This window comes from Hippoglossus stenolepis, chromosome 9, assembly GCF_022539355.2.
Source record: "Hippoglossus stenolepis isolate QCI-W04-F060 chromosome 9, HSTE1.2, whole genome shotgun sequence".
Classification (NCBI taxonomy): Eukaryota; Metazoa; Chordata; class Actinopteri; order Pleuronectiformes; family Pleuronectidae; genus Hippoglossus; species Hippoglossus stenolepis.
The window spans coordinates 12,759,121-12,785,111 of NC_061491.1; the positions used below are offsets into that span (position 1 = coordinate 12,759,121).

At 43.8% G+C, this 25,991-nt stretch overlaps 1 protein-coding gene across 1 annotated transcript in view; it reads left to right on the plus strand.

The window, feature by feature from the left end:
* fam172a (family with sequence similarity 172 member A) overlaps positions 1-25,991 on the plus strand; it is a 156,251-nt gene that overhangs the window by 93,569 nt on the left and 36,691 nt on the right. The window contains exons 9-10 of the mRNA XM_035166498.2: positions 9,754-9,870; positions 18,244-18,328. Of these exons, the coding sequence (XP_035022389.1) occupies positions 9,754-9,870; positions 18,244-18,328 (202 nt within the window). The remainder of the gene's footprint in view (positions 1-9,753; positions 9,871-18,243; positions 18,329-25,991) is intronic.

Sequence of the window (25,991 nt, forward strand, 5' to 3'; positions counted from 1 at the left end):
ATCCATCCTCGTCTCCAGCTGAGAGTCACCCATCCGAAACTATGTTAAAACAGGGTCATCCCCCGGTGTGCACTTAAAGGCTGTCCCTTTAACCTGCTCTGAAATACTTACGGCTATTATTATAGCTTATAAATCATTAAGAAAGTTTAATTATACGAAAATTTCATGGTGGAAATGTGCAAGCTGACACATGGGAAGGGGAATTTAATGGGCCAGCAAGTCCCAGCACCGTGAGGGAAAATATTGAGGTTAGGTTTCTATTTTACAGCATTGCCGGAGGGTTGAGAGACAGCGAGAAAGACAAGAAAGAAGCACTTTCAGAGTGAAAGAGAGAGAAAGAAAAAGGCGATTGGAGAAGAGGCCTGTATGCCAGACTGTATGAGAAACTTTCTCATTTCACTCTGTAGACCAAAGCCGTTAATATGGCCAGTTGATTTGGGAATGATGAAGACGTTGCCCACTATAGCTTGTGCTGATTTTCTTAACTAAGAAGTATTCTAATTAACGCAAGACTTTAATTAGTCGCCGTGGCGTAATTTGATTTTGTTAAAGAATTGGGCCTAATTAGAAATTATCATTTGGAGAATTTCTTTAATTGCTGCCGCTAAACAATATATGAACATCCTTAACGACTAATGTTGCAAAACTTTGTCTGCTTTCTTAATTGTGTCGATACCATTTCAATGTGAACGCTATGGAGGTATTGATGGTATAGCTGCAGTAACCTGAGCAACGACCACCAGTGTTTTCACTGCGACAGAAATGTAAACTGATCAAACTGTTGGGAGTTATTAACACAAACCACTCTGCAGATGTTAATTACAAATTAACTGAATTGTGTTATAGCAGCTTTAATACTGCTATACATTTCAGCATCAGCCTGATTTATTGGGTCTGAATGATTTGAATGCAATGACATTGCAATAAAAGAGCTGTCAGTCAAGTAAAAGTTAAATCTTTTAGGGATTCATTATTATTTTGTGGAATTATAAAGGAAAAATATTTTTCAGATTATCTGGGATTATATAGAAAGTATTAAACAGATTTAGAAATTTTGAGGATAAAGTCAAAATTGATTAGAAGAAACATTTTTGGAGAATAAGTCTTAATGTTGCTAGAATAAAGAAAACAAGCAGCAGATTCTCACAAAATCAAAACTTAATTTTTTCTTAAAGTTCCAACTTTTATCTTAACAACAACATTCCCCTAATACTGTCTCGTAGGAAAGAGATCCACTCGTGTATATAAAGTTATTTGACCAGTAACATAAGAAAAGAAAATGACATGCATGACCGCACAAACCTGGCTGCACAAACCAACTCTCACTGAACTGAAACTTGAAGAAACTAATTATTTTACTTTGAGCCTACAGCTTCGTTCATCCCTCCCTTCTTCTCTTCCTTTTCGTCCTCCTCCGTCCGCCCTTCCCGTCTTCCTCTTGTTTTCCACGCGGGCACAGGCAGGGCGCAGCGCCCACAGCCAGCAGGTTTCCTGGCACACCGCTCCTCATCCTCTGCCTTTTGTTTCCACCGGTGGACAGCCATTCTCTACTTCTGCTGTGTCAGTAAATATTTACTGGCCTTCCTTTTCCTCACTGCCCCCACCTCTGGTGTTGGTGTGCATCTGTCTGCACGTCTGGCTGTGTGTACTTATATCTATATTTATATATATGTATAGATATATATGTGTGCATACCGTATAAGTCTATGTAATGTCCCAAAGACTGAGCTAGGACTACATGTGCAGACGTACACCACTTCCCACTACCCTGTGTCCGGTGTTGTCACTCACAATCCAGGAATGCCCCCCTCCTCACCCTGTCAGATTTCACCCCCTCTCCTCACCCACCGTCCTCCATTTCTCTCCCTCCCTCATCGTCCCTCCATCATGCATGTGGGTAACAGCCATGACAGGAAAGAGGAAAGACGAGAGGAAGTTATTGCACTTTTTCTCCTGCTCTTTCCCTCCCTCTCTGCACCCTCGCTGCAGCCAGAGTTCATGCACTGGAGAGTCATAGGGGGAAAGAAAACCCTGTGAGTAAATGCATACGACCTCAGTGAGCAAAAACCTCTGCACACTCCCACAACACTGAAAGATGCACACACACAAACACGCTCCCTCTCACTCCCTCGGGCCCTGTGGCCTCGTGCTAGCAAGGGCTTCCTTCCTGCGGTTAAGACAAAGGAAACTGGGGACAGACAGGGGACCTGGGACCTCTGCTTCAAAGCCACAGGAAGTGCTGGTGTTGTCTCTTCCTGTGGAGGGTGTTGGAGTGTGGGGGGCCAGCTGCCTGTGTTTTCACAGTCGGGGAGGAACAGGGATCAGTGTGTTTTGTGTTTGTGTGTGTGTGTGTGTCACAGACAGGGTAGGTAGAGTGACTGAACAAGCTGCACTCCCACTCCCACTCCCACCCCGCCATGACCTGAGATCAGTTTCTAGCAGCATACACTTGTACATAGATACAAGGATCATGCCTGTGGTGAATCCCTCAGTCATCAAAAGCCACATCCAGCTGAAGATCATCAACTCAGCCACTGTTTATCTATACGTCTATTGTCTCTATTGATTTACGATCAGAGAAAATCACTGCCAGGGCCTTTCGTGTCTGTTGTTTTCCAACCCTTGCTACAGTCTTTGCAGACTCTACACATGCTCGCAGTGTGTACACGTCTTTATGTGTTTGTGTTTCTGCTCCTGTTCCAACGTTGGCATGTCGGGATTTATGGGGGTGTACGTGTTGGTGTGTCTGCGCCATGTGTTTCCCAACCTTCCGGTGTGCACGCGCGTACATGTTTGTTTGTTTTTTCTGTGTTCGCCCTGGCTTCATCTGATGCTCTCCTCTTGCTCCCTGGCAGCAGCAGGACAGTTAATCAATCAAATATTTAAGCAGTGCTTCAGTGCTCAGTGGGTAGTCCTAGATTATCTGTGGCTGTTGGCAGTGCGCGCCGCAGCCACATTATAAGCCTCGTCACTGACTGGCATCAACACAGGGCGCCTCTCTCTCTCTCTCTCTCTTTCTCTCTCCTCCTTCCCCTTGGCCTCTGCTCAGTCTTTGTACCCTCCCACCAGCACTCTGCACTTTGTCTTCTTTTTCATTCTCACTCACTTTCTGGCCTTCTCTCTCTCAATCTCCTTTTTTGCCACCTTTCCCTTGTTTGTGGCTCTCTGTTCGCACACTCGCTTTCTCTCTCTGTATAATTGTGGCTTTTCACATTGACTATCTGACAGTGAGCAAGGTCCCTTAAAGAGCTCTCATCTTTCTCTCGTCCCGTTTTTTCCCTCTCGTTTCTCTCACACTGCATTCTTTCTAGGGATGAGTCTGCCTGTCTCCCCGCGGGGATCTCCATTGTAGATTACCATTCACTTTTCGCCCAATTATCTAGTGGCTTTCGCTGCCTTTGACACATAATTATCAAAGGCCTAAATAATTGTCTTTATTATTGCCGGTGTTTAGATGTAGCGTCAGCGGAGCGGTCTCGTGCAAGGCAGCGTCACGGGGAGAGCAGAGAAATGAAGTATTTATCTCGACCAGAGATTAGCTTAGCATGCTGTTAAATTATGTCCTGACGCTTATTTCAACTCCTTGTCCAGATAAATAAACATGATTAATGCCACCCCCCCGCCCACACACTTTATACACACCCTACATTTATATACACACACACACGTTACACATCGCATTCTACGTCTGAGTTGAAAATAAGATTATGCACGACAGAAAAGTCTTGCAGTTAACTGGCTTTGTGGCAGGAAGCAGCTTAAAGCTGTGGGTCATGTGAGAGGTCAGGTACGAGAATCAAGGGTTAGAGAAAAGTCTGTGTATTGGGTTAAAGCTAGGTTAGGTTATAGATAGGGTTGTGGGTTAAGTTACGGTTTGGCAAGTAGTGGTTCGGGTAAGTTAAATTAGTGCGAGTCTATGGCTGCGTTTGAATTTTGCTTTGGATGGTTCCTAAGTGTGTGAAATCGCTTGGAAGTATTTCAGCAGCCGCCATAATAAGAGCTGTTCGAATTCTCTTTGTGATAAGGAAAAGGTGCTTCAATGCTTCCTAACTTATCTCATCCAGCATTGTAAACACAGGACCATCCTTTGAGAAAGGAAAGGAGAAAATGCTGTCCCACGATTCATTGGGGCAACAACATGCCACGCAACCGCATAGTTGCATCTGGACAGACCAACATAAATATAAAAAAACAGAACATTCTCATGAGAAGATCCAGAACTGATGTAAATCCTCACATGATCACCTGAGCTCCTGATTTCTTCTCTGTCACATCTGCCCAGTGAAGCAACAAATATAAAAGTTCCTGCGAATGACTTCCCTGATAGCAGAATGCACACAAAAAGAAATGTCTCCACTCATATTATGTTTTCTCCATATTTATTCCTCATGTTATCGTATTATTTCAACATTTCAGTCCTGTTTTATTTTGGTTTTCGGTTTGTTTCTAGAAACTGAAAACATGTTTTTTCTCAGGACGTGTCATTCTGTTTTTGACAATAAACTTTACTAAAACTGTCAAAGCACTTCATACAGCACAGTGCACCACACAGTTTCTGCATATCTTCTGTTGCAAATAAAGTTTTTTGAAAAAAAAACACTGAGTGTAAGTGGGATTGGCTTTTCTCTGCACCAGGATTCTCCTTTCCTAACTCCTTACTGATTCTCCTTAACATCTTTCCTTGACCTTGTGACGTCTTCCATCAGGGTCAAGGAGTAGTGGTTCGGAAAGGAGATTATTTTGACTTTCCTACCACAGCCTATGTAATGTCCCCAAGCTCGAACTGTGTTTGTGTGTGTGTGTGTGCGTCTGCAAGTTTGTGTGTTTCAGTGGCTCCATATTCGTGGGGGATGTCTACTTTTTATAGAGCTTGTGAAAAGCATGATGTAGTAGAATTGTGCCAACCAGGGGGTCAGAATTCTATGATGTTTGCGTGTCTCTATAGCAACCAGGCCCTCTGCGGAGAAATCAGAAAAGAAATGTTTTATGAGGGCGAAATGGAGAAGGGGGGAAAAAAGAGGGAGACATATTTTGTAGTTCATCCAGAGTTTGAACGTATGTGGAGCGGGGATTGAACTGGAGTCTGTGTCATCAGTCGTGAATCAGCTTCGTTATCACGGTATCAAGGAATGTGCTGTGTAGTTGTGGTCAAATTAAATACACATCACAGGGGGGTATTTTAATTTTTTTTTACAGCTTGTCACTAAAACAGATCAAGACATTTCTTTTGAATTTTTCTTTTCTTTTGGCAGACTAAATTATGAAGTCTCAATCAGACCTAGAAGCCTGAAATGTTGCAAAAGAGAAAGGAAATCCATCACATAGGTGACAAACATATCATTAAGGTGCTGAAGTAAGGCTGGAGGTTCATGCTAAGGACAGACCCCTGTGATGGGACCCACATCATGTCCACTTCTGTTTGTGGTTTGGGAAGCCAATGAAATCACACTGGTACTGTGGCCCTGAGAGCTCAACGCACATGCAAATAGACACAACACATGCAACTGGAGATAACATCTTAATCAGTTTGACACATACACATACAAGTACTTACACTACACTAACAAATACTTAAAACACAACCAAACACTCACAACACTACCAAGTACTCACAATACAACCAAGTACTGTCACAGCCAAACAGCACAATGGTGTTTCCGGGGGGCACAAAAAAATTGATAAAATACTCACAAAACTAAGTCATCAAAGTATGATGACTTAGTTTTGTGAGTGTTTGGTTGTCTTGTGAGTATTTGGTTGTGCTCTGGGTATTGGGTTGTGTTGTGAGTATTTGGGTATGTTGTGAGTACTCGGTTGTGTTGTGAGTACTTGGTTGGGTGGTGAGTATTTTGGTTGTGTCGTGAGTATTTGCAGTGCGTTTCTATTTGCAGTGCACGTGTTGCCAAATTGATGAAGGTATTTTCGCCATTTGCATGCACTGTGTCTATTTGCACGTTATATTAAATTGTAGTGATTTGTGCCATCAGGGCCACCTCAAAGATGCTGTTCTGCAGCTCCCCCTGTGGTCTGATCTCCATGTGTAGTGGGTCAAGTAAAAAGATAATTTTCCTCATGGAGATCAAAAAAAAACATTCTTAAATATTCTTTCTTGTTCTTCTTCACATCTGCTTTTCTGTCTCTCATCAGTCCCCTAATTTATTTTTACTACTTTACTACTTTTGATGTCCATTCAGCTTCCTCTTATAACCCTCTGCATTTCCACTGCCCTTTCTTACAGTTTTCTTTTTTTTTTTTTTTTTACAAGCCTGAAGCCCTCCATGTCCACGCTCCACCCGAGCCTTTACTCTGCATATCCAGCTGCTTGAGCGTTAGAGGAAAGGCCAGCAGAGACGCAGCAAATGTCTCAACATCTGTGTGTTGGTTTTAGCTCAACAAGTATTTCCACATGTTTCTCTTCTTTTTTTTTTTCTTCCCTGTCCGATACAAGACTGATCACAACAGCTGGTCTGTTTCCTTGTTAAAGCTGCAGTCTGTGGTTACATACTGGATTAGCACATTTAATGTCCTGGATAAAGATGGCTAACACTAACTCACGGGGTACATTGGTGTAAAAAAAATTAAACACGATGAGTTCATACGCTGAAAAGAAATTGCAACTCTACTTTTTTTTCGGAGAATGTGGCTTTATGGTTGTAACAGGTTGGTAAGATATCCATGGGTATCACCCACCGAGCGGAGGACACAGTCGTGCTTAGATTTTCCTCTCAACACACAGCTATCCACAGTTGTCATTGTGGCTTGTAAAACACGAGAACCAGTGGTGTCAAAATTATTGTGGTCGAAGGCCGCACTGCACAGACCACTCTCTTCTGAAGTCCCTATTTGTCAACCTATTACTCCAAGTGTTACCACAGCCAACCACATGTGTGTTGGCAATGTGGCAACTGTCAGGACAAGTGATTTATACAGCCAGGGTGGGAAGATTGAGTTCTTTGGTCTTTAATCTTTGGTCGAGGCTTCATCTCTCTTTGGTGAGAGTTTATTTCCATCCATCTTTGCTGTAAATACACAACATGGCGTGTGCATCTTTGAATAGCAAATCACAGAGAAACTCGTGCACAAAAGTTGATTAGACAAAGGCAGAGAAAAAATAGTTTCTCATTGTATTCAAACCAATAATATGTAACTTGTTTTTACTCACCAAAGAGCACCCGGAGGTGTTGAATCTAATCAATTTTAATGACTGCTTTTGGATTTCCAAAGGTCTCCTTATCCCAATTAAAAAAACAGAAAAAATGTCCTCAGTCATCTGTCGGCTTGATGCGACAGACACATTTAACCACGCACTGTCTAAATGCTTAAGTTCAGTATTTTGGTTCCACACTTATCCACCCAGCACCAGTTGTGGAGTTGAGCTTCACTCCCACCTTACCAGCTGTGCCTTTGTCTTTGTTCATGCCTCCATCTTTGTCTTACCGCTGTCGATCATTCACTCGCTTCTCCACCGAACTGCCCTTCTGTTGTGCACTCATATCTGCTCACGTTCAGTCCTACACACATATGCATACATCCTTGTGTGTACCCACACACGACTGCATGCACACACACTTCCTCTGGTCGTCCTTCTTAGCGCTCCTCTTCTGTGTCTTTGCTTCCATTTATCTGCGTATCCTTTGTTATCTCTCCAAAGTACTTTGTTTTAAAAGTGGCACGTCAAAATGCTTTAAACAAAGATAGACTTAAACAACCTGTCAGTGATGGCAGGTTGGCAAACACTCTATACTTTGGCACAAGTTGCCTAGCATTAGTCACGGTTTTAATATACCAGCAATTTCCACCATGTAAAGCACACCAACGCTTTACATCAAACATAAGAATTATTTAAAGGGCTGTGCAACAGGAGCAGGTAGAGACCCATTTATCCACTTGGAAAGTGGAAAGTGGCTTGTGTGACGTTTTTTGACCGGATTGAAGTCATGTGCTTAGCGTTTTCCACGGGCAGTCAGTCTACTGTCTCCTGTTTCCTGGCCTCTGTTAGCAGCCCCTATGCTCAGGGACTGGCCCGTTTGGCTAGCACCAGAAAACAAGACCTTGACTGACACCTCCAGTTTTAAAAGGTTGACTTTGCTGCTCCCACGGGCCCAGTTCTGCCAGAGGAAAGCTTTTCAACCAAGCGTGGATGAGGAAGGGAGTACAGCGAGGGGTCTGTATCTCTCTGTGTGTATGCCATTGTATGATTTTTGTGTGAGCGGGGGAATTTGTCTGCGCATACATGTGCAGTGTCTGTCTCCTTTTGTTGTCTGCGTCCACAGATGTGCACTCTTTTTTTCCTTTATGCTTGTGGTCGTACCTCCCCTCTAATTCTGCTTTATCCTCCACCATGGTGAAGACGCACCGGTGGAAGCCTTATCAGCTGGATGATGTATGAGTCCTTAGTGCCTTAATAGATTCAATTTATCTCTATACACTCCCACTTTAATTTGGCCGGGCAAGGGAGGATGTATTCAAATGCCCACTGTCATTATGATGTACAGCCAGCCAGCCAGAGCTGGCCTCTGTGATTGCTACAGCCTGAGTGTCACACACAGATTCCCACTGAAGCCCCAGCTTAAACCCTCTTTGCCAGCCCGAAAAGCAGCTTTATACTCTTACCTCAGGCCTATTTTGTTTTACTACACTTGAGCTTATTGCACGAGGCGAATAGTGAGCATGTTCTTAAATACAAGTACCAACTAATGCCTCATATTCTGGTCCCTGCCTTAGCATTAACATTACCTAGATATCCCACCAAATTGCTAGTCTTACTCTCAGGCACCGAGCCATAAACACCACCACTATTTTAAGCCCACCAGAAGTCGAGTAGTCCAGGACACTGCCAAGATTTCCCTCCCTCCAGATGACACTTAAGATGAAGCTTTAATGTAGTTTAATGTAGCATTTGGTTTGTGCAGCTGTAGCACAGCACTGCCGATGACCGCACACCCACTACCCACACACTGCGATTTTACAGCACTGCGACCATCCCCAGTCCACCAGACTCTCTCCCAGTGCCACTAAATCTGTACAGTAAGTGATTGTTAACCTATTGTAGCGAGTCCTGTTCCCTTTTCTTCACGTTTTATCTTAAAGCGAAGCAGAGTGAGACGACTCCTTCCCAGCGCCTGGCTGTGCTACTCCTTGGGGTAGGTCCAGCGGTGTGGGAAGTCTATTGTACTGCGGTAACAAGTCCTTTGTGTGACATTTTCCTTGGCGTTGACATTCAGAGGGGAATAGGAAGACAGGCCTGGTGATGCCATATTCTCCGTGACATGTGAAGGGAAAGGGTATTAAGAATGGGGACCGAGGTATTTGAACGTGCGCAGGGAAGGACATTTGTACGGGACGTGACAAGGACACGCTATGGAGGAGCAGCTCTTTCATATTTCACATTATGCTACACACCAGGTTGAATCTGTATCCGCCGGTTACAAAGCTGTCCACTGGGCCAGTCCTATCACGGTCCGAGGAGTAGGCTGACAGTGTGTATTACACAGGGAATACAATTTCTATTAGGCAAGTACCTACTGACACAATGGGTATTTCATATTAAAATGGTTTTATTCTCATCTATACCTTTCAAAACGATGCTTTTGTTTTTCTAAAGAGGTTATTATATCTCTTACAGCATTAGGTCTCTCTGTCGTTCAAACGTTGTGTGAAATTACCCGGACGCTCCTCAACAGCGACTGTGTCATTAACATGCTGGAAGGGTGACTAACATGAATCTGATTTGCTTTTTTTTTTTCGTGGCAGATGAATCAGAGGGAAATGCAGGTGAAGAACAGAGTGTGTGCCGTGGCTCTGACCGACTCCGCTCACAACATCTGGCTTCAGGAGACCAGCAAAGGCACGCAGGACTGGATGCAGCAGGTGAATATAGCCGCACACACATGCTCAAATACGCAAAAAGCCTGAAGGCAACAAAGATGCTGCGAAACGTACAGCGGTCCATTCCTTGGCTTCCATCTCATCATGTAAATTCACCCAGGTGAGCCGAGGTCGCTCAGGCTCATGCTCCTCTCTAATTTCCCCCTGCACAACTCCGCTGACCTACACAGGTACCCCTGACCAACAGCGGGCCTTAGAAGTCATAGAGAACCATTGTTTGCATGTTTTCCCTCTATTCTTTTTTTTCATCGACCCCCACTTTTTCTTCCTGGGTGCATGTCAATGAATAACTGAGATGGTAAACCCCTCGCCGGTGCGCGTGCATGTGGCCGGCCATGCATATGTGTGTAAGCTCGCATGCATGTGTTCCTATGCGCTCATGGGTAAGCCTGTGAGATAGGATGCACGCGCATTTGTGTTAGCTTCATTTTAGCACTTGCCCTTTCTGATGTGACCTCTGTGCCATACGCTGCACCTGGGCTCGCTCAGTATGCACATACTGATGAGGACCAGCCAAGACCAGAGGTGCTTGAGAGCCAGAGATGCAAATGTCACACACACACACGCACACACACACACACACACACACACACACACACGCACACACACCTTTATCTGTATTACTTCCCCTTTTATGTCCCTTGCCTTTTGTTTTTGCTATTTCTGTCTTCCTCCATTTTGTGTGTACGCCTTTGATTTGTGTGCTCGAGTGTGTGTTGCTCGTCTGCGAAGAATGTGTTTGTATGTTGGTTTGAGTTGTGGGGATTCAAGGTTGCACTGGCCCCCTTCTCCTTGTCTGGCATCTCCTATTTTTGATTCATCTAAGGGATGCGTGCGACACAACATAATTGGAATGTTAAGTGATTTTCTATTTGTGATGATTACCCAGAACAATAAATCTGAAATAACCTTCTTTGTCCAGTCGAAGGCAGGGGACAGGCAAGGATTAGCACTCTGTCGTTCTCATTAACCCACAGTCCTTTTTAGGCAGAATTAAGACATGAGCTCGCCTAATTAAAGGACATTTTCAAGAGGGAAACAGTGGCACACCTATGTTATGCCCTCTAAGTTTCTTGTGCATGTGGCCTTCTGTTTTTATTCCTCTATTCCTTAACTTTTTATGTCACTACATCACCAACTTTGTTTTGGACTCACTACTTGTTGCTAATTCTAAAACAGTGGTTATATGATAGATTTTTCTCTCATTGACCATTACTTATTATGCTAATAATGACATTGATTTTACTTAACAAAATGTGTTAGTTTTATTTTCTCAAAAAAACGAATTAATTAATAATGAGTTATTGGTAAAGCAAAATGTTTTGATTACTATTGTTTTTACTAGCTTGATAATAGAAGAATAGGTACGCTCAGTATTTTAATACAAAAGTGGCAATTTGACAGTTTGTTAATCTACTATTATAGTTCGATGAAGACAATTACAAATGAAAACCACTTAAGTTCATTGTGAAGTTATGAGACCGATTATTTGTTCATATTTCCACTTTCTGATTGATGCTGTTGGGGGAAATTAACAAAAATAATGTAATCTGTCCCAGTCTTTTCACATTAGAAACTAGAATGACACTCGGAAAGTGCATACCTCTGCCAAGGCCCAATGGTCCCCTTATTACACCACATTTAAATTATCTGAATCTGCACCTAAATGCAAACGCTTATAATTATCTGTCCCCTAAACATTTACAGATTTTTCATCAATACCAGTGAATTATTCTCTTGGAAAACTGTGAAAATGTTGACACGTTCTCTCACAATGTTAAAGACAGTAAAAGAAAAATACTTAAGCCACCCCCTGATCTGGATTTGCACCAAAATTTAATGAGTTTTTTCCTGACCCATACTGCATCTTTCCAGTAAATTTCATGGTAATCTGTCCAGTAGATTTCACGTAATCCTGCTAAATATCAGAAGATGACGAAAAACATAACCTCCTTCGTGGAAGTAACAAATACTGAGGGACCCAATTCACTCTGGTCCAATTTGACCACAGCTCTATTGTTGGCTCATTTTTCTCAAGTTTGACTTTTAATTTTCACACATGCCTCTGTTGGTGCGGTGTAATACACAGACACACATGAACACACAAAGACCCAGCATCAAATGCATCGGTGCTCCATTTTAAAGTATCTCTCTATCACTAACCCACACACAGCTGGATCTTGAACATAAGCAACACTTGCAGACCAGCCCACTGAGTGCAAACACTCACAAGCAGGCAGGCCTGGATGTTATAGCACATCACAGAGGGGAGCTATCAGTGATACAGAGGAATGCTTTGGGTTATGTATAAATATGGGTGCCCGTACGAAGGTGTGCATGTGAGGTCGGGGCACTCCAGCAGTGCCCTGCTCTGTTCTCGTCGGACGGAGATAATTCCCTCCCTCCAGGGTTCAAGAAGTCACTAGATGGTGGGATGGAGAGATGAGAAGAGGAGAGTAAGAAAGAGAAGATGGGACTTAGAGATCTGCACCTGCTGGGCCGTGTTATACAGACCAAATGGGTCAGATGAGGGGCAAGTGACGTCACTGCCCGGGGAGGAGAAAAACAGAGTGATGGTGAGGGAAAAGCAAAAGGAGTGGCTGAGATGGAAATACTCATCTATTGACCGAGACGGGAAAAAAAATAGACGTAGAAATAAAGTATGAGAAATGTTCAATTATTTAAATCCTGTTGACTGCCGCAGAGAAAGCACATAGGGTAGAGTTGTGGAGAGGAAAAACAAAAAGACAGGTAGGCTGTGAATGGAGTGAATACAGATGGAGGAGAGGAGATGAAGAGATGAATGTGGGGATAGATGAGTAGCATAGTGAGGAGAAGTGAGTGAGAGAGAGAAATGTGAATGATGGTGTACAGCTGGCAGCCTGTCACAGTCTCCAAGGTGTCTCCTGTCACCGTGCTGGCCTGCTGTCACACTCTAGTGGCCTGCCCAGAGCACACACACACACACACACACATATACATATACACACGTGCACACACACACACATACAGAGTACACTATGGTCATGAATAAACCATCCTAATCCATAGAGATTATACAGCAACCGGATGAGGTGGGAGATACAGACACACACAGAGCGAGCAAGAACTGATTCTCGGAACTACTTTCTGAGAAGTTAGGTTGCAGACTGTCATGTGTGTTATGGTTCAGGGGACTTTTGTACTCTTGGCACAGTTTTTATCATGGGAGTTGGTCCTATGTGTTTGGAGAAAAAAAGGAGGTGTCGATACTGTTTAACCATTAAACTCAATCAGATGCAACTGAAAATACGTGTACTACACAGATTGTAGTTAAAGTTGGGGTTGGAAGGCCCGGAAAAGCTAGAACGAGTAGGATACACTTTGAAAATATGCAACCGTTAAATCGTTTGCTGCTCAAAGCTACACGGCCAAACACATGAACGCAAACGGCTAGAAGACGACTTTTCCGCGTCCCGTTGGCTAACTTGTGACGACGGTGTCTGCTTCAGCGATGTATGTCTCTGCGACTGAAGACTCCAGTCATGCGCTCTGAGAGTTCAGGCAGGGTGCGGTCAAGTAGTCAGGTTGGTTAGTGACAGACAGGTACACCAGCCAATCATTTCATTCGGTCCGTTGTGTTTATTAAAGTCCTGGGACAGTGTTTCAGAAACGACTTACCAACCCTACCTTTAATTTTTGTATTCAAATCTACAGAAGTTATCATGAAATCATTTAGTAAGTTATCTAATTATTCAGTCCCCTTCTTTATGATTCATACAACTGATAATCTGGGTCTGTTCATGAAACCTGAGTTGGCTGTTGTCTTAATGCAGGTTTAGGAGGATAGGGAGTGCACATCCTCTTTTAAAGGCCTTGTGTGTGTGTGTGTGTGTGTGTGTGTGTGTGTGTGTGTGTGTGTGTGTGTGTGTGTGTGTGTGTGTGTGTGTGTGTGTGTGTGTGTGTGTGTGTGTGTGTGTGTGTGTTCCTGCGACACTCACTGTGCAGTGGATGTGGACACCTACAAGAGACCTATTTGGTCCTTGTGATGGCTCCATTAGATCACCCCACCGTCAGCTGAGTGCAACGTATTGTGTCCATTATTCTCCATGTGCGCGAGTGCATGTCTGCGTGTGTGTTTGTGTGAACGAAGCGGAGAGGCTTCCACTCTGACTTGCAGAAGGCAGCAGGTGGTGGATCACACACACACACATATACACATAACGGAGGAGGCTTAAAAGCATCCTTCACAGGTACGGGGGTGGATCTGACACCTGTTTGTCATTTATACTCTCACACCATGCTGGCAGCCCATTGGTTACCTTCAGCACTTAGCCCTAACCTCTAACTTACCTTTTTACTTCAACTTTGTACTTGATAAAGTTGATAACTGCGCTAAGTAAAATAAAAGGCTTTGTGTGTGGCCTAAGTGTGTGCATGGGTATGCGTGGGAATGTGTGTGTGTGTATGTGCATATTCAGTGGAAATCCGAACACAGACACACATGCACAGAGCAGCAGAGGTGCGGGTTAGCGTCAGATCTGTTTACATGTTTGTCTCTGCCTGCCTTCAGTTCAGTGGAGCCATTGATCAGCGGACGGGCTGCTTGAAGTGATGGTGCTCTGCGACAGAGGCAGCTGATGTGATGTGCCATCCTTTTGTCACATCGGCCTCCTCTAATCCCAGCCAGCAGGCCTCGCCTTTATGTGACTGCTGTTATGCCTGCGGTCGCTTGCAGAACTGGGGCTGTGCGCTCCGTGCGCTCGTGTGTGTGTGTGAGTGCACATGTATGTGGTTGCCTTGACAAATCTATTCAAGCCCCGGCCTCCCTGCCTCCCTGCCTCCATTGGTGGCGATGGCGGAGATGAAGGGTGAGGGAGGAGGGCTCTTTGAAAGACTCCACTCCTTCCCCTCTCTCCAGCCGCCTTCAGCCCCCTGCGCCACAGCCCAGCTGACATCTTCCTCCAGACAGACTGAATGAATTAAAGGAGATACAATGAGACACTTGATGTAGCAGTCAAGGAGCCCCACTGCTTCTGTGCCGCTCTACACCGCTCTGCCCTCAAGCCCAGGCTCGGAGGAGAGCACATCTAGGGCAAAGCAGAGGATCTAAAAATACACAATATGCTACTGTTTACCGAGATGACTTGTCATCTTCCCCCAACGCTGAACCCCTCCCTTCCACCTCCCCTCCCCTCGTGTCTCTGCTGATCTTTCTATAACCTCTTTGGCTCCTCGTATGCTGTTTTCCTTCCCATGCACCACTCGCACTTTTGATTGACAGGGTTGAAGAAATGAAATATAGAGGAAGAGAGTGGAGAAGGTTAGATTTGTACTTTGGTTCATTTCTATTTCTTTTGATTGGACGGCAATGGATCACACATGAGCCAAACTTTCTTTTAATAACAAATGTTTCTGGACACACTTAGTTGATCATATTTGATAAGGATTACATGGACCAGATGTTTCATCACACTCATCTCCCGTAATGAGTTTCTATATTTCTCTTTGAGCTTTAGGTAAATATATGGCTGTGGGATAAAAATATGACGCACAGGTCAAGCAATATTCAAATGTGGCATTAACATGTGTGAGTGCACCCAGGACGCATTGAGATCCGATCACTCAGAGCACATTCAGAGTTCGTCTGCGCCATATTAATTATGGCTGCATTCTTTTAGCAGTGTGTACGTGAATGTGTCGTGGGCCACGTTGAAGGACCACCTACTGAGTCCTCTGACCTGCTGCCGCTTCATGATGAATTAAAATAGTTTTTCATTTCTTAGTGTTTCCCATACATTGATTTATTTGTGGCCGACAGCACAACATCATATTGATTTTCGAAATATCTTTGACAGTTTTAAATAAGTAAAATCTTATTTCATTGTAGACCTGTGCGCGTTGATTCGATCAGCCCCTCCTCGCCCCACTCCCTCACTCTCTCCCCCTCTGTCACACACACACACACACAAACACAATGGAGCCGTCTGTCATAGTCAGACTTAAAAAGAACGAGACATTTTGTCTTTGCTAACAGCAATTATGTACGTGTTTATTTGCATATGGAGCGGGGATGTGAGAGCTGATCACAATTGGTCACTCGGGACGAATGTGAAGGCGCATTCTAATGCCAGGTGTGAACTGTCATACTTAGAGCTGGCCACTTGTGAGCACATCATCAAATGCAAGACGCATGTTGATCCCAGGTATGAACAGATGCTCAGTTTGACGAAGCTGCAGAAGCTTATGGACCTCAATTATGTTCAGTGTCCCTGTGTAATTCAATTAAATTTTTATAGCGACGTTATCTCGTAGCACTTTGCAGAGCAAGGTTGAGAGAAACCCGACAGTCCCCACATTGAGAAAACACGTGGTGACAGTGGAGAGGAAAAAGTCCAGAACGCAGAACCAGACTCAGGGTGGGCGGCCATCTGCCTCCACCAGGATGGGTTGAAAGGAGAGGAATGGGGGAGAGATTGACCAGGAACAGTTATATAACTGTATTTGAGGCGCTTTCAGATTGTTATAAAGACATAAGTTGTTATAATTTCAATAATAATAGCAATACACATTGTTATAATATTCGAATCAGTAACTAGAATGACACTCAGTAGAGCACAAATAGAAATCAGTCTCCTCGGTGTGCAAGCAAGCAAAATTCATGGATCCACACCGAAATGTAATGGTTTCTTCCCTGACCCACACCCCATCCTTCCACCAAGTTCTGCTGTAATCCGTTAAGCAGTTTTTGCTTAATATTGTTTATAGTCAAACTAGCAAACATACAAACCAACAAACAAACAGGGGGGAAAACATTACCTGCTTGTTGTTGATAACAGCAATCATCAGAGAACCATTTAATAACACATCTTTATATATAAAAATATCTGTGCGGGTGTGTGTGATGTGACCCTGAATTTTGCGTGTTTGTGTGTGTGTGTGTGTGTGTGTGTGTGTGTGTGTGTTGTGTGTGTGTGTTGGTGCGGCTGAAGTGGGAGAAGTTTCACACATCTATCTGTCCAGTCCCTCCCCTGTCAGGGCCTTGGGAGTCAGGGTCGCTGAGGGCAAAAATGCACAAGCGTGTTTGTGCTTTTGCGTGTGTGTTTTTGTGTTTGAAGGGTTCACAACGCTACTCATCTTTGAGGAAGACCCCCCGCAATGCAATCACTGACCCACGCACACAAGCGCACAAACACACGCAAACATGCACAACACTGTAATGGCTGTCGGGGGCCAGGGTGAAAGGAAAACAAGGGCAGATAAGGAATGATTCAGAAGGACGCCAGCTGCACATTCTAATCTCTTTACATTTTCTCTTTCTTCTATTGAACTTTTATCTTATCTGGGGAACGTCTTCTCCAAGCATTCCTTGTCACCCTCCCTCTTTCCCTCTCTCCCTTTTCCCTTGTTTTTGCACTAGCCTTACAAGCCACGGCATACGGATCCACAGTGCACGGTGATATGTTGTCTTCTGCCGACCAAGAGAAAGAAAACTCAAAGCATGGGAAAAGCTGTTTCGTAGTATTGTTAGTAACTGACATGGTTCATTAAAGTTACATTTGGTGTAACCGGGATGTCTTTGAAATAACTTACTAGGTAGAAAGAGGGGGCGCCACGCAGGCAGGGAGATGAAGACAGCAAAAAGTGGATAAAGAGGTCTTCTCTTCTTTCTGACAGTAGAGTTGTCAACCACAGGGGGGTTTGAGAGGACTAGGGGTGTTTGCAGGGGGTTATGGGTCAGCAAGCTGGGCAGACGCCCTCCCCCAGGGCACCAACTGATCCACCATGGTAGAAGGCCTCAGCTCTCCACCACAAACAAACGCCAAGCTGTCTGAGCAACATGTCACAGAGCTTTTAATTGCTTGTTGCTGTCTCTCTTTCTATCTCTCTCTCTCCGTCCCTCCCTCCCCCTCTCCTCCCATCCTTCTCAGCCACACACACACACACACATACTGCTTTCTCGCTCATGGTCCCTCCCCTTCTGCTCCCCCACCTGTCCCCCTTTTCTTTGTCTCCCTTGCCTCCCTCTTTTTCCTTTCTTGTCCGTTTTCTTTTTTTTTTCTTTCAATGTTACTTTGAGTTTCAATTAAACCTGCTTTGTTTCCATGAAGTACAGAAATGCTGCTCATCAGGAGGAGATAAAAGAAAAAAAAATCCTTCCCCCTGTTGTGTTTCCATCTTTGAGCATACATGTGTGTTTGTGGGAATAAAACTGGAGAATGCCACAAATTCATTTCCCATACACAAACCCTTCATATGCCTCGAGTCGTCTTTGTGGAAGTGTTTACAATCTTTTGTAGAAGCAACATTTAGCAATAATGAGAAATCTTTTGCTCAGAGTTTTTAACTGGCAATTCCTGTTTTTTTTTCCTTCAGCACTGTTGTAACTGGGTGTCGAGTTCAGAGCCCCTGGACACGCCGCTGGATCCCATGCTGCCAGACTGCCCCCGAGTCTCTGCAGGTATCAAACAAACTGTGTATAAACACACTTCAACACTGACAACATGATTACTCCGTTTCTACTTCAGCATAACTGGTTGCTTTCAGTGTAAATACATGTGTAAATATCGTTTGAGGTAATGACTTAGTAATCCAAGCACAGAAGTTAGCTCGGCCAAGTGTTTACAGTCAAAGAAGAAAAGGTAAACCATGGTTGACTACGAAGGTCACTGATGTAGTTGTTGTCAAAGTATTAAATTATGAGTTTTTACTGGTGATTTACCTGGTCATTCATATGTTTAAAGGTTCAAAAACCTTTACTATACGTTCCTTAAATATAACCTTAAGAAAATAATGATTTCTGGAAGACAGAGATGGGCAAAACTATTTTAACTGGTTTTATTCAACACTATATCTCTGGTCATAGTTTAGAGCAAAATATACAAACTTCACAAAGGGTGTAACATTACAGGTTGGTGTGTTTACCTAACAGCAAAAATGTGCATTAATGACAAATCATATGAGCACAAGTAAATGTGTTCTTCGGTGGTGCGCATCTGCAGATCATCAGGTTTCAGTCAGTGCAGTGTGATGTGTCGGTTCTCGTTCTTGTGCGTGTGCGTGAGTGTGTGCATGTATTTCTATGCTTGTGTGGACACATTTGTGTACATGCGCACATGCTGGTGGGTGTTGGGTAGATTGCAGGTCTTAGTAGGGCTGATTGAGAGGGATCATTGTCAGAGAGACTGAAGCGGCGGCAGATTATCTTGAAACACACACAGAAACACAGGCTGTCTCTCACACACTACAGAAATGAGCCGCTTGATTTTGTTTCTATTTTCGTCTTGTTTTTTGTGTTGCGCCCTTTTCCTCTTTCCTTTTCATCATCTACTCCGTCTCTTATATTCATTAATCCTCTCCTGTGGTGTTTGGCTTCCTGTCCCTGTGCCCTCTCGCTGGTTGACTGGCCTTGATGATGTCACGGCCATCATGAGAATGTGTCCTTAATGTTGGATTAGGGATGAAAGCTGTAATCCTCGACATGACCGTTGATAAGAGATGATGATTGCAGTGTTGTTTGAAGAGTGACCCACATGCAGACATGCTCGTGCAGGCACACACACACACAGGGAGCACACAAACAGAAAATCAAGCCTGGAAACAGGAAACGAAATATATGTCGTAATTATTGAAAGCATCCGTTTATCTTTTTTTTACTTTCTGGTGAAACCTCCCAACAACCTAACATGCCTGACTCACACCTCCTGTGCTCCTCTTAACCTGCTCTCCTGCACTTTGTCAGATTTAAGCCCTTACTTCAAGGTCTCCTACTTTCCTGAAGCTTTAGTACTATCCCTGACTTCTACGTTGCTTTGGATAAAAGCATCTGCCAAATGAGTAAATGCACGCGTGTATGTTTAAGCATTGATTTTTACATGTGTGCGCACATACGGTTCAGGAGATCCTGCTTTTGAGATTTTATTCTCTTCAAAGCCCCTCATTGACATCATGGTGAATCTGTAGGCCATCTTACACATGCTCCACGTGTCGGCAGAGACATCTCAAACACTGCTATCTCATCTCAGCTCACTGAAACACCATGTTCCACATGGAACTGTGTGGGTGGGTGGCCTTAACATCTACCGGTGAATCAGCTCCTTAAATGTCATCCAGCCTTCAATACAAAACCCATATTGTATTTCATGTTCAAATGTCAGTTTTTTTTACTTTGATGTTTTATGTCTCTTCTCGGTGACTGCTGCCGATCGAGACACAGCAACCTTTGAGCCAAGATATCCAGGTCTACTTTTTGAAACTGCTGGCATGCCTGACATTGTCCTGTTTGACACAGCGTCCATCTGTATGTATGCACTATTGACTCGTGCTCTATTGACTTTTGCTACTTTAACCGAGCTGAAAAGATCCGAGTCTCTGGCCTGTTAACAGAGCTGCCAACTCAGCTTGTCTCTGGTCTTTTGGTGGCAGCTTCCGATGTCAAAGGTTGACTCGGTCGTCTTTGTGTCCTTGGCAGCCTGGCAGGTTCACAGGCAGCGGCAATTGTGGCGAGAGTCACAGCAGAGCAGCAGAGGTGATGAGGTTGAGAGAAGGTTGAGGGAAGCCTGTCAGGGCATCGAGGCCCAGCCCTTGAATCCACGCACACACTGCCCCCAGCAGTCACCTCTTGTGCCGCCATGACTGCTGTTGTCTGCGTTGCTATGGTGGAGTATGTGAGTGTCTCTGTAGGTGGCGGTAATCGGGGTTGACCATAAGTGTCTCAGCAGCAGAGGACAGACCGGTGACTCCTTGTTGTCATGCAATGCACATGCACATATGCAGACACACATCGCAGTGTGATCCGCTGCTCTTGTGTGGAGCCAGACAGAGCCGGGCCCGGGGCGATTCAGCTGCTGTGGAGAATGGCATGTGATCAGACACACACACACACACACACACACACACACACACACACACACACACAGTAAGATGTCTTAAGGCTAACAAAGTATTGGATGTGTACTTAGACATGGCCACTGGGACTGGTCAGACAGCATGATGGGAAAATGGGTTGAAGGACAAGTCTTGCCTTTGCTCTTTTTTTTTGTGGCTCAGCGTCTGTTCCTCTCCCTCTCCACTTCCCCGCTCTGCCTCCGACTTTCCCTATACGTCTGCCTCTCCCCTCCTTCGCTTGCATCCTGTCTCCCTGTGTGGTGCAGTGATGATATGATGATTGTGTTCTCCATGCTGGTAGAGTCTTGGCAGAGGGAGGTATAGGGAGAAGTGGAGGCAGAGCTTGTCTGTTATTCCTAATCATCTGTGAAGCAACGGCAGTGTACCAGCATGGCGCTCATGGCTGAAAGGACCCAGAGAGAGAGAGCGAGAGAGTAGGGAGAGTAACTGTATGGGGGGGTCTGCTAACCACTGCATTTCTTGTTTTAAATGCGATAAAACCTGGACCCATTCCCTTCGCATTTCACTGGCGAGCTTCCCTCTTTCTTTCCTCTTATTTATTTGTTTGTGTTAATCTTTCTTCTTTTCACTCAGTTCTGTATTGCCATGGTGCACAAGGAATTTGTTCCCCCCCGAAGAAGGTCATTGCTCTGGTGTTTGGCAGTGGCCTGGCACACGAGCAGAATTTTATCAGTTAGGAGCACACCGAACACAGGCTAAATATGCAGATAAACTGGAACCGATCTCCTGCTGGAAAATCTCCCTTTGTGTGTGTGTGTGTGTGTGTGTGTGTGTGTGTGTGTGTGTGTGTGTGTGTGTGTGTGTGTGTGTGTGTGTGTGTGTGTGTGTGTGTGTGTGTGTGTGTGTGTGTGTGTGTGTGTGTGTGTGTGTGTGTGTGTGTGTGTGTGTGTGTGTAGTAGCTTCAAGGCTGCCGGAGAAACAAGTTAGTCAGTGGGGTGCTGGTTAAGTGGCAATACTGAGGCCTTCCTGGATATAATCATTCAAAACTACGCTGCCGTTTAGATGCCAAGATAAACACAATATCGGTGAAATAGGTTGACGAAAAAATAGTTTTTTTTCTCGTAAAGGGCCTCCTCTGTTTTTGTTGCTCCGTTTATTGACTTTTTTTCCAGTTGAGATTGATGATCAGTAAAGATGCTATTTCAAAGGTGGGAAAACTCCCTTTGCTAATAACACAAACACACACACACACACACACGTAAGCACACACACACACATGTGCACACAACTGGGTGATTACTCATTGTCCAGGCTGATTATTAATTACAAAGGGAGAGCTCTCTGAAGGTAAACACTGATTAATGGCTAACAAAAGTAAGTTAATGTCTTACCTGTACTTTAATTACCAACCCTGCTCTGTTACAAGCATCCTAACACAAGGCTGTAATTAACCCTAATGGACTGCAGAAAGAGACTCACTTTCATTTTCTTTCACAACATAAAAACACCACTGTATGTCCTTTTGTGAGGTGCCAGCTTTTCTCGCTTTCCTACTTTATCTTCCGTAATTAAAAGCGAATTTAGTCGGAAGGACGGCTTGATTTTAGTATGTTGAATGAAAATAATTATCTAAAAAACTGGCGCAATAGTGTTAATGAACTGACAATAATTCCGGCGCAATGAGGTCACTCTGCGTTTTCTCTTTACCTAAGGCTCGTGCATCAGTGACGGCATAAAACAGGCTAACACAGAGCACACACACACACACACACACACACACACACACACACACACACACACACAGTCATACGGTTACTGTGAATTTACTCCGTCCTCCTGTAGGTTTGACTTGACCGTTACCTTCACCTCTCTGATCCATGCTCTGCTGACCATGAAACACCTCTAGCTGTCTGCACCTCTACCAAACACACACGCGCGCGCACACACACACACACACACACACACACACACACACTGTTTGATTGATGTTTGTGTTACTTAACTCTTGAAGAGGAAACTCAGGCCCAGTCAAATTAACCTCACACCCTCCAACCACTGTTTTTTCAGCTTGGTAAAGTGGAAGTCCGCTGCCTCAATGGAAGATCACATGAGTCTGTCTGTCATGAGTGTGTGTGTGTGTGTGTGTGTGTGTGTGTGTGTGTGTGTGTGTGTGTGTGTGTGTGTGTGTGTGTGTGTGTGTGTGTGTGTGTGTGTGTGTGTGTGTGTGTGTGTGTTTTCCCGTAATGTGTCGGGAGTGTTTTCTTTGTCTGACTGGCACACGTTGTGCTAGTGCTGCAGGAAATAGACAGGTAAACTCTGGTGAACCGGACCCTAACCTTTGACCTGGATCCACTGATTTTGGATCAGGCTATTGTGTGGGTCACAGTGATGACAGACTCTATCACAGTGTTGTGGAAAATGCTGACACCAAAGTCTCCTGATGTCTGGGATTAGTGGTTTGTAAGGAACGTTTGGACATGAGTAAACAATTTGGTTTAATTTGCTTTATTTGATAGAGTAGAGAGTGACTGGTAGGTCAAGGTAGAGCAAATGGAAAGGCATAGTTTAGACTTTACCAGTTGAGTTACCATGGTGCCCCCCAATTGCATCAGTTTACATCAAACTTGAGGTAACGGTGATGAGGTCATATTGAAGGCAAAGGACTGAAAAAGAGGAGAAAAGTCAGAAATGGTGTCTATCGGTTTTTGTGGGCAACAGGGAGTGCCAAGGCATTGCTAGGATGTTGTTATATATTCTCTTTTTTTCCCTCCTATTGAGTTTTGTGATTCTGAGACACTAAAGGGGCAAGTTCAGTTTCAGAAGCTTCATGTTGTGACAATACCGAGGGGACTAAATCTTCAGCAACTCAATAAAAACAAAACAAACCTTCTGGACCCTGGAAAGAAAAGAAGGACTTGATTTTACAATAACCATGATGAACTGCATTACAGGGTCTCTGACCAGGTGTATTTATTTGGATGCATTATATGTAGACACTTGATAAAGGACAATTTTGGAATCAGTGTGTCACAACTACATAGTAAATAAACAGATTAGATGGGCGTATAGTACCATTATATTAGGTACCTTTGCAGCAACAATCGGTAGAAAACATGTGAGCCAGCCTTTATGGATTCCTGTGCCAAATCTTGATTTTGTGTCTTAGATGCAACATTGCCCTCAGTCTAGTGTCCGGTCAAAGCATTGTCCCGTAGTGACAGGGCAATCTGCTCTGTCCCGAAGGTTTCCATCTCTTACGGATCAAAGACTTGATCACTTTGATTCAATTCTGGACGTGTGTTTATTGTTTAATGTTTATCGATCTGTTCCAGTGCTTTGCTTTGTGGTGAACCGTCTTCATCCAGATCAGAAACAAAGATATGCTGACAGAGTCGATAGACGAGCCCTTACTGCACGTCCAAGACAAGGGTGTTTCCATCTCTTTGTCGGAACTGACGAACAGGAAGAAATGAAGTTGATCAATATTCTAAGCTAATGATCATACAACCTTGTCAAAGCTGAGCACGATATAATTCTTCAGCAGTGATGTGAGGTGCATGAAATGTTGAGTGTTGCTCTACTTATTTGAGTCATGAGATTTTTTTTTTTTAAAGTCATACTACGGCCAAATATAATGTATGTGAGATATGCCACATGCAGTTTAATCATGGATGATTATAATTGTAGATTTGCATTCAACTAAAGGAAGGAATTTGAATATCGAATATCTTACACAAAAAAATGTCTTGATTTATCTTTAAACCTAGTTTTTAATGTTTTGTCCTTTAAAACAAAATTCTAAAGAAGAAATTATTTCACATTTATTATTACATTCAGCTTTTAACTTGCAGCAACACATCACATGTTGTTAAAATTGATTCATTTAAATCCACTGTAAAGTATCAAAGCTCAGGCAACAAACTGAAAAAGGCAGGTTTGTAACTGCTGCTGCTGTTGTTGTTGGCCCTCAGCTATATTTACCTATTGATGTATATGTATAAGACATACGCAGGCATCCTGACAACATGTGAAGTGCGATACATAATCACATCTCCTATGCAGAGCACTTTAACAGTTTAGGCTATTGTGATTATGCTAACTAGAAGCGTGTCTGGAAAGCCCAGTCTGTGGTCTTCAGTTCACCCCTGCACTAGGTAAACTCTATCCAGGAGGCATTTTATCCTCTCCTCCTTTCGCGTACTCTACCCATCATCCCGGGGAAAAGAAGAAAGGGGAGAGACAAAAAGGGAAAGAGCCTGGCATGCATAAATGAAAGTTCAACAAGGTTCAATGAAACACTTATACAATTTGCTGCAATATAGTGGGGTTTTATAATCTCATTATCATCTTAGTGCCAGATTTGCCCATGAGGGCTGTTCCGTATTCACTCTTATTAGCTCCTCAGATTTGTCCATTTGTCCTTCTGCTACCCGCCTCGCAGCCAATCACCGGGACAGAAGCTCTCATAAATACCCCCGCCTTCTTGTTTTATCTCAACTTGTTTTTTTTCTTCTCTTGCCATACCTCCTACTGCTTTATTTATGATTTTTTTTTTTTTACATTTACTTGCTATGGGGCAAACACCCAGAATTATATTCGCTCATGTGCTAATAACTGTACATATTTCTTTCGTTGGAAGTTATTTCCCTTCAAACACATCTGTATCCGCAGTATACAAGCCAATATATTGTATATGCTTTGACTTTAGTCCAACTGATTTATGATTTAAGTATTAAAGTCCAGACACCGGGAGATTGCCTGAAACATATGAGAAACAAAATTACTTTGCTTATTCTAAACATGTCTTCATGCCGCATGCAGGAAATTTCACTCTGTGTATTTGTTTACTCCTGATATTATTTTTAAATCTTATTTCATTTGAGAGGCCAGGCTCTTTCCTCTCTGAGTATCCCGGGTCAGATGGGGGAGCTAATGTACAGGGTACAGTAGAGCAGGCCACGGGCTGCTTTCGAATCCCCAAGCCGCTTAGCTGCTGTGGGTAGTGTCCATCCTTGGTCACTCAGAGGGCATCCCCAGATTAGTGCTTCACGGACATGGATCTCATTTGCCCATATGGCCTCTTCTCATTGAGTCAATATAGGCTCTAATCTTCCCAGCCTTTACCCCTGACCTCGACATGTGGCAAAGTACTTTGAAAAAAAAAAGAACACACAAACCATGCATATACCACATTCGATGGCTGCGGCATCAACGGGATCCAGCGTAAAGACGAGGAAGAAAACGGATGCTGGTGTATCATCAGTGGCTGCGCGGGT